The 8,975-nt window shown below is 39.1% G+C and overlaps 1 protein-coding gene across 2 annotated transcripts; it reads right to left on the bottom strand.

The window, feature by feature from the left end:
• Positions 1–277: 277 nt before the first annotated feature.
• LOC102302835 (selenocysteine insertion sequence-binding protein 2) lies at positions 278–8,467 on the bottom strand. Of its 2 annotated transcripts, none has more exons than XM_042214979.1 (18): positions 8,245–8,467; positions 7,678–7,796; positions 7,456–7,597; positions 7,303–7,372; positions 6,257–6,462; positions 6,068–6,152; positions 5,875–5,969; positions 3,757–3,900; positions 3,583–3,669; positions 3,264–3,365; positions 3,038–3,170; positions 2,742–2,908; positions 2,499–2,628; positions 2,233–2,392; positions 1,907–2,127; positions 1,272–1,426; positions 1,010–1,175; positions 278–894 (listed from the first exon to the last, which is right to left on the bottom strand). In XM_042214979.1, the coding sequence occupies exons 1-18, from the start codon at positions 8,251–8,253 to the stop codon at positions 770–772; spliced, it is 2,316 nt and encodes a 771-aa protein (XP_042070913.1). In that variant the 5' UTR covers positions 8,254–8,467; the 3' UTR covers positions 278–769. The 2 variants fall into 2 exon arrangements, with proteins under 2 accessions (XP_042070913.1, XP_042070912.1); XM_042214978.1 differs by having other exon boundaries at positions 7,456–7,600; positions 8,245–8,465.
• Positions 8,468–8,975: the final 508 nt, after the last annotated feature.

Below are 8,975 nucleotides of genomic sequence, written 5' to 3'. Positions count from 1 at the left end.
GTGTGAAAGTCACAAAAGTCTGTATTTTAAAAAAAAATCATTGACTGTGTCATATGCACTCTAAACAAATCACAGGTATTATGTTTGTGTATATATTCTAATATACACTGCTTTATGTTGATTTCTTGTGTACAGACAGTATGCTATCGAGACTGGTATGCAGCATATGTTATATAACATGAATGAGAACATTGAAGAACATAAACATTGGCTTATCATTGTTCTTAAATTAATGTGTAACTTCAGTGTCATGGCAAAATAAAAGAAGGTAAATTTAAACCATTAATTCTTTTAATATGCAATCTTGAACTTACTCCACATGTTTACAAAGGATGATACACAACTCTTTATTCAAAACCTTCAAATTTTACTGGAGTCAAGGAATGTCACTATGTCAAAATGTCATTTCTTTATGTAAAATGACACTAAAATGTCAAAATCATTTGAACTGAAGTTTATTATAAAGAAAAAAATGCAGTGTTAAATTATCATACATCCCCTTAACAACCTCCACACACTGTCATGAAGCTGCTGATCATTCAGATTGTGGGATCTCTTCAAGTTCAGCCCTACTAAGTTGGTGATTTACCTCACAAGAAATCATAAATAACTGGAATAAGCACTAACATGATACTGACAAAGTCCTGGAAAGCTGCGAGCCGCAGTTTGAGAAACACCTGCAGCACTGTAGCCTTGGAAGGCTCTTTTTCTGCCAGTACGATGAGAAATAAGGGGATCCATTTTTCAGGCACAAAAGGCTTCACAACTGTTAGCTCTCTTCATCATCAGTGTTTTCAGTACATTCATTGTCCAAGTGCATGGACCGCAGCTCCACCTCAAAGTCCATTAATGTGTGGTTATACTCCTCCTCCAACATTTTCTTCCAGATTTTTACTGAGAAAGGGAGACAATATGTAATTATTTTTTACTGTTTCACGATCACTGTTAGACACTTTGTTTTTTACTAGACAGAGCAATATCATCGCTATCCAATGTTACAGTTACTTACTGTATTGTGGTTCCTCTGGCTCCGTTACATCCGGGTCAGGCACAGGTTCCTCAGGGTTTGTTTCAAGCTCTGCCTCTTCCTGGTCTCTCTGCTCCAGGCTTGACACCATCCCTTCATAGGCTGTCCTGGCCTCAGAAGACAGCTCGATCATCTTGTGATAATAATCCTGTAGGTACGAAAGTTTTCAGCTCATTTGAAATGACCTATTAATGTCATCTTAAAACAATAATTGTGCGTACATTTGCATAACAATAACCCTGACCTGTGCACCATCATAGTTGAAGATGCCGACCAGGGTGACAGGCACGGCCTTGTTGACACAGCGTCCCAAAGCTTTTCTAGAGAGTGCAAATATGAACGGCACACCCTGCTCACGACATGTATCGATGATTGTGTGGAGAGCCTCATCCAGGCCGCCTGTGAAAGGTGATATTTTTGCCCTTTTCATGCAATTGTAAGCATTCCTTGTACGTCACAGCTCTCCCAGGATCACATTTATGAAAGACTATATGACAATTCTCGCTTTTCCATGTTGCTTGATAAATCAGAAAACAAATTGTATTCTCTCCATTTTGTCTTCTCTCTAATTTGTGATTTTTAAGACCAAAAAACATTTCTGAAATGCCAACAGGGAATAGTGTGCTTTTTAAAAGCAATAGCATAAAACTAGAAAAAAGGAGATAATGAAGTTCTGAAACTGTAATGGACATGTTTAAAAATATTAAGTGACCATAAAGAATTGGGATGCATACATATAACTCCTGCTGATCATAGCCTAGACTTGAATTTTAAAGTAACAACACAAAGAACATGAAAGTTGGACTGGCCCAAATTTAAAGAAAACGTTCAGAATTCCTAGTTTCCAAACTGAAAGCCAACTATCAGGTCTTATAGTACCTTTGGACTGGATGCGTTCACAGTTAGGTGAGATAATGACACACTTGATCTTCCTGAGTTTGAGGTGCTTGTGGACCTCCCTAAGGCCCATCACGAGCCGCCTCTTCATGCGGGCCTTCATGGGGTCCTTCTGGTACAGGCGGTCCTGGAACCGAACCAGCTCCTTTAGCAGCAACATCACGCACTCATCCACATCTTTGCTCAGCATCTGGCTGCAATAACTGAAATGCAAATGAAAATGGAAACGCGATATACTCAGGGTGCAAGCAACCAACATCAACTTGTGACTGGTCATGCAGTGAAGCATGCAGCTTTGGCAGTCTTACTCTCTGAATTTTCTGCTGTGGATTTTAGGTGCTGGGTATGACTGAGGTGAGGGGATTTGTTGCTGTATGGTCTCATTTTTGTCCGTCTCTTCAGGTTCTCCCACGATCTGACATGTGTCATTTAATTCATCAAGTCCCTCTGCAGGAGAGCCAACCTCATCTATGGTTTGAAAAGCACAAAATTAAAAATATTAGCTGCAATCATTCGTTTCCAACAGCTCAGAACAAAGCATACTGGCAGCAATAATTTCACTGCATGCTCTGACCTGTGGCGTTTGCATCACACTGCTCTTTTTCTGTACAGTTACTCGCAAGTTTATACTCGCTTTCAGGCAGCAGTCCTCTCTCCTCCAGTAAACGCCTCTGCTTCCTCTCCTCTCTCTCCTTCAAAATGACCTGAGGAACCAAAACATGAGTTCAAGTCTATAAACAGAGCTACACAGCTGAAATGAATTCTCATAAAATTGATTATATTTGTCTTTATTGCATAGTAAATAAATGAACTTTGCCTTCTTCAGAGGAGTTGGTTTCTTTGCTTTGGGCACCTCTCTTTGCTTGCCTTTCTTTACCAAAGGACTAGTTGAATCGAGGGGATTGTGTGCAATTTTATCCTGCTGCCACAGAGGCTTCTTCTGGGCAGATGTTTGCTTCTGAACAACAGGTAGTCCTCCACCAACTACACATACAGGAATACTTATTTTTCATCAGGTTATGATAGCATGCACTCCAAGATCGGGGTTAGGAAACTACTTAAATTAGCATTATTCTTCAAAACAAAGTATAAAGTGATATCTATCAAGCCAACCTGTGAGAATAACTGGCTTAGCGTCCTGCTTGGCTTTCTGAGACTGCTGCTTCTTTTCCAGGGTGGCCAGCATGTTTCCGATGTCCAGTTGCATAGGAACCTTGCTCTTTTTCCCAGAGGCTTTCTCGCTTTTCTAGAAATCAAGTAAACAAGAACAGAACTGCACATTAAAGTCAAACCTGTTTCCAATTCTAAAGGTTAACTTTAATGTACACAAGACACAAACCTGTCCTTTTTTTCCTGTTTCAGTGGGTTGTGCCTTTGCTGCAGGTGATTTTCCATGGTTCTGGTCAGCAGATTGATGCTGACTTCCTTCTCTTTGGTTTTCCTTAAAAAGAATGTAAAAATCACTATCATAAAAAACACTATAAAATTTAATTTTAGACTAATTATATATATATATATATATAATATATATATATTATATATATATATATATATATATATATATATAATATTATTATATATATATATATAATATAATATAGTATATATATATATATATATATATATAATATATATATATATGATGAAATGATGAGTACCTCATTGCATAGTTTTGTATTGCTGCTGGTTATTAACCTTTCAGTCTTCGACAAAGCAAGACTCAAGTCTGGGAACTCCTCTTCATCCTTCAAAGAAAACCATACAACAGAAGTAATTCTTCTCCTAGCAACAGAACGAGTTGAACAAAAATTCACAACTCAGATTTTCTTCACCTCAAATTTTGGAGGCTCTTGAGAAATCACCGGCTCTGACGAGTCACCTCCTGCACCCTCACTGCTACTTTTCGGCTTCTTTTTTTTCTTTCGCTTTTTCCTCCCTGGAGCTATCTCTTCCTCCTGTGCAGCCATGCTCTCAATCTGATAAGATATAAAAATGACAAAGCTCAAACACCCCATGAAAATATAAAGGCTTACTGTGAAAGTTTAGCTTTTTGTTATGTTGAGCAACCCATTTGATAAATTTTGTTATATTAAGGATGTAAACACCATGATATATAGTCTGTGTGTCTATAATTACATGTTTGCTTGATGTTCACAAATAATGTCTCTTTGGCCTCATTACTCTGTTGCCTTGCTTATTTTGGTTTGGTTTACAATGTCTTTGTAAATAAAGAACAGCTCTTCACAGAAACTCCAGTGTTGCCATAGTTTGAACACAATTTTAAGTACTGCACTCTAAAGACTGTGCTGATAATGTTAGAGATTTCCATGGCTGTTGTGAATGGCATTGTTTGTTGTTGTTAGATCAATAGATTTCTGATAATCCACAATGAAAGTTCAAACAAAGTTGAAAAAGATTTTTGGAGGGCGGTTAGACAACATAATCATATGCATACTATATGCAACTATATCTGCCTGTGCTAGAATGACTTAGACTGTTATAAGCGATATGTGTCTCACACAGTGCACAAACTATGTCAGGGTGCTGCTGCTTCCTGAACATAATGGAGGGAGGTGTGCCTTATTCAGAGCTAGAACACGAGTCCCTCTGTGCTAATTGCAAAAGAGGTACAAGTTGCAAACCTGCAAATGGAGCTGCTAAATGTGGAAAGTGAAACGAGGCATAATAATCTCTACTTTGACTGTGACGCATGTCAGGTGGACAAGCTGATATGGTATTAAAAAACTGTAATTACCTTGGACTTCAGCAGGTGTGCTGTGTCAGATTTTATAACTATTGCAAGTTGGCATGCTGTAATTTCATTTACATTTATGAATAAAATGCAAGCTTCGAGAGAACATTTGTTGCTTCTTGCTTTTTCTGTGATGGTGCTCAGCCTCTGTGTGGATACAGAGTGTAACGGGAGAGCAGTGGGAGCTCTGTTGCAGAGTAATACTGTCCACATATTTTTAATTAGTGTGAAAAATCTACCTACATTTAAGAAAACCTAATAAAAAGGTTAATTACAAAAAACGCCAAAAGCTACTAAATGGATGGTGCATAAGTGAAATTAAGTGTGATGGTTACTGCTGTGCGAGAGACATCAAGAGCCAAGCGTGAGCTATTTAAAAACAAAACAAAACACGACAACAAATGGTAAATGGCCTGTATTTGTATAGCGCTTTACACATCCAGTCATCCACCCCTTCACGCACACAGTCACACACTGGTGATGGCAAGCTACATTGTAGCCACAGCCACCCTGGGGCGCACTGACAGAGGCGAGGCTGCCGGACACTGGCGGCACCGGGCCCTCTGACCACCACCAGTAGGCAACGGGTGAAGTGTCTCGCCAAGGACACAACGACCGAGACTGTCCAAGCCGGGGCTCGATTACAAGGCGAACTCCCAACTCTTGAGCCACGATCGTCCCAATACAACAAAACGAATACATACACAACTCACAAATACTCAGATATATCTAGTAATATTTAGTAACAGCCTTACAGATTTCTTTCCATCTTGTGGTAAGTATATAAAGTGTAACGCAGAGCAGGGGTAGTGAGAAGGCTGTTTCGCCTTTCTTGTAGAATAATGAAAGAAAAAAAAAAAAAGTGTTCACACCTATAATACTCACAAATTAACTTTTAAGTGTCCAATTAAATCTTTTTTTTATATTTACTCAAAATTTATTTAAAGAAGATAATTTCGGCTGCTCTCTTGTCACAAGGGACGTAGGAGCATCCCGTGTCGATTTGGCAAAACATGAACGCTATCCCCGAAGGGACTTGTGTTTTCAGCTGAAATCAAAACATGGGCCCAGATAAGAGCCAGAAAATAAATGGTAGGTTTACCTCATGAAAATAATTAATTCACTTACGGATTGTTAAGATTTGCCAATTGCCTAGGAATCTGGTATAACTGTTGAGAATCTAAAACATGCATCATACCTGCATACTGTTACAGCTGATTGTCTTGTCATTGGGATCAAGTTTCTTCGGAGCCTGAGAGGCAATGTTAGCCCAGGACGTCACCACCGGTTGGACTGTGCACACACACCAAATAAAGATAATCAACGTGTGAAATATTTTTAAAACTGCCTTAAAATTGCTGAAAGACAGACTAGAGTAAATCTGAGCCTACCTGCTTGGATAACTTGGCTTTCTGGCTTGGCATTAGTGGCACACACCTGGGGACCAGGTAGGGTTGGAGATCCTCTGCTGCCAGACTATGCAACAAAAAATTACAGCAGCACCAACATCATGAGTATAGCTTTCTGTAATGTGCAAGAGCTGTCACATAGCTTAACATTTGATATTCCCATGAGCTGACCATCCAAGAAGATGCCAATTTTGGAGTTTGGGAGCTTGTGAATGGAGGGTCCCAGCACTCTTTCCGAACAGTAGGAGCTGCTTTGGCCACTGAAACACCACCCAATTCTGGAAAATCAGCCATCTTCACTTCAAATGGGACAGAATTTGTCTGTGCTGGTTTTGGCTTCCCTGCAGAGGTTGGGGCAGATCTTGTACCTTTAAAACCTGGGAATGAATTATGAAATATTAAAGGAGAAATATTTACATAAAGCAGCGGGTTTTAAACATTTTGTGCCCAACATACTACAATTCTGTTCATCAAAACTGAACAAACAAACAAAATCTATAAGACAACAATATGCTAAAGAATCTCATCAAGAATTACTGCAATTCTCACTGTATTGACACCTTTGCTCTACATCATCTCAACTGAATGTTGTCAGTTCATTCTTTAATTGCATTTCAGACAGTTACAGTTTATCTGCAGCATCTAGATCTTGCAAGATACCGTTACACACAAACCATTAAATGGTCTTGCAGCTTCAGCTGTAGAGCTCCTTTAAAGTAGGCCAAGCTTCTTTCAGAATCTCTCTGTGCCCCTTTAGCTTTCTTGGCACCATATTAATATTGCCAAACTGCTGCCAGAGGTTTATGCACTTGGGCTAAAGGCCACAGACATTCCAAATCCACGTGAAGCTGTAAGACAGGCAGCTTTCACAATAATATCTGCTGGGTCATCTGCATAGGTTGTTACTTGGAGTTTGAGTAACATGAGAAAGCAACAAGGTTGGTGCACAAACATGCCCAAGTCACTAAAGCAATAACCAAGCCTTTAATGTGTGGGCAACTCACAAGTTAGCCGATCATTCGTGTCGCTTTGCCCTCCTGTATATGGCAGTAATACGTGCAAGCTTGATACCAAATCCCATGGGATATTTGGGAATCACTTGACCACAAAATGATTTCCAATGTTAAAAATATTTTGTTTGTACATTCAATACAAAAACTAGCATCTGAACCAAGAAATTATTCCCAAATTAAGTTAATACCATGTACGCCACTTACCTTTTTTCTGCATGTCCACTGAGGTTTTGCCCATGAATTTTTCTTGAGAGTCCTTTTTGTTTTGAGGCATCTGTGAAGATTAGAAAATAACAATTTACTTCATGAATAAAGTTTGTTTATATGTAGGTTTCTGTAAATAAAAATAAAACCAACCTTAGCTTGGGGATCCTGTTTGGTCCTATTGCTCTGTAGGAAGTTATCACTGGCCTCTCTAACAGGGCGGCTGCTGCTGTAGCCATGACTCCTCGGTGCATCTCCTCCTCTGCCTGCTGGTTTTGGGCTCAGACCTGACGGGCTTCTTAACAAATTGTAACAACATGAGCACCTGATGAAAAGCCAAATGATTAAATACCCCTGAAAATTATAACTTCCTACCCTCTTGAAAACTGATCGGAGGTATAAGGGTTTGGTAGAATCAGAGGTTGCGCTGATGCTGATGTGTGGGGCTCTGCAGGCGGTTTCCTCGACCCCCTCTGGTGTCTATGGTCAAAGTCCTGGAAAGCAAAGCACATGACAGTTTTTTCTTCTGCCACCAAACAGCGTGTTGGTGTTTGACCTTTGATAATCACGCCATTAATTCCAAATTCGAGTAGAATCTGCATAAAAAAATTTAGCTTAAGACTAACCGCTATATCGATATTTTGGACTCACAATGCACTAAAAACGAAACGCATCCATCTCCACTTGATTACAGAACATCCAGCTTATGTTGCACAATAGTAACCGCCGGGTTGAAAATGTCTTACAGTATAACTGAACTATTAGCTCATTATTGTGTTCAAACCACACATTGTCTTAGCAGTATCTCACTCGTGTAACTAACAGTTAAAGTTTGCTAAGAGTTAGCTCACGCTCAGCTGCAAAAACTAACATTCGTTAGCTTTCTAGCTAACTAGCTAGCAAAAGAAAAGAACAAATGTGGCATTCATTTTCATAAAATACCTTGTCCATCACTCTAGTTGAAGTCACATCTTCGTATCTTCATATAAGCTCATACAAGTCGCCAAGCTCCATCTTACGAGTGTACAGACAATAATCTACCCCAAAAGTGTGTGCATGGCTAACCAGGCTAAGCAACCTGTTTGACAGCATGAAGCCGGAGCAGCTAGCTGCGTGAAACAGCTGGTGTTTACATGTGCAGTCAGGAGATCCACAGCGACACCCTCTGATAAAACAATGTAAACCGTTTAACGAGTATTCCTGTTAATTAAAAAAGTATAATAAACTCTATGAATCCATCTTTTATTGAGACCCCGAAGGCTAGAAAGACGCATAAACATATCTATAACTCTATACTCTGTGCATATGTGTAAATATAAAACTCTTAACATTATCTAAACATACCAGGAGGACCCCAGATTAACGTTGTTGCTTGGCCCTACTTAATTTAAGTTGCTTGCACTACATACACATTATTACTGACGCTGGCTCCGTAGTGTAGTGGTTTGCACATCTGCTTGGAACGATAACACATTATTAGTTATATTTTGTTGTAGTTTGCTTGGACTTCTTTGAAACTCCAAAATAAATTGTTGTGTATTTATTTAGTATTTCATGAAAGAGAATTGCGTCTTTAAATTTTCTACTTTGTTAAATTAACAAAACTAAAAAGCTTTACTCTGAGTACCAAAAGTCAATGTCTGGTTTAATTATATAGCACATTTCATCATAGG

This window comes from Haplochromis burtoni, unplaced genomic scaffold (genome assembly GCF_018398535.1).
Source record: "Haplochromis burtoni strain Fernald_Lab_line unplaced genomic scaffold, NCSU_Asbu1 Contig_634, whole genome shotgun sequence".
NCBI lineage: Eukaryota > Metazoa > Chordata > Actinopteri > Cichliformes > Cichlidae > Haplochromis > Haplochromis burtoni.
This window is presented reverse-complemented; position numbering and strand designations above follow the sequence as displayed.

Excerpts from the sequence above, each read along its gene's own strand:
- LOC102302835 (XM_042214978.1), bottom strand. Across the intron at positions 3,670-3,756 it reads AAGAGCCTCCAAAATTTGAG|GATGAAGAGGAGTTCCCAGA; the intron begins GTGAAGAAAATC and ends TTTTCTTTGAAG. Across the intron at positions 895-1,009 it reads GCCAGAGGAACCACAATACA|TAAAAATCTGGAAGAAAATG; the intron begins GTAAGTAACTGT and ends TCCCTTTCTCAG.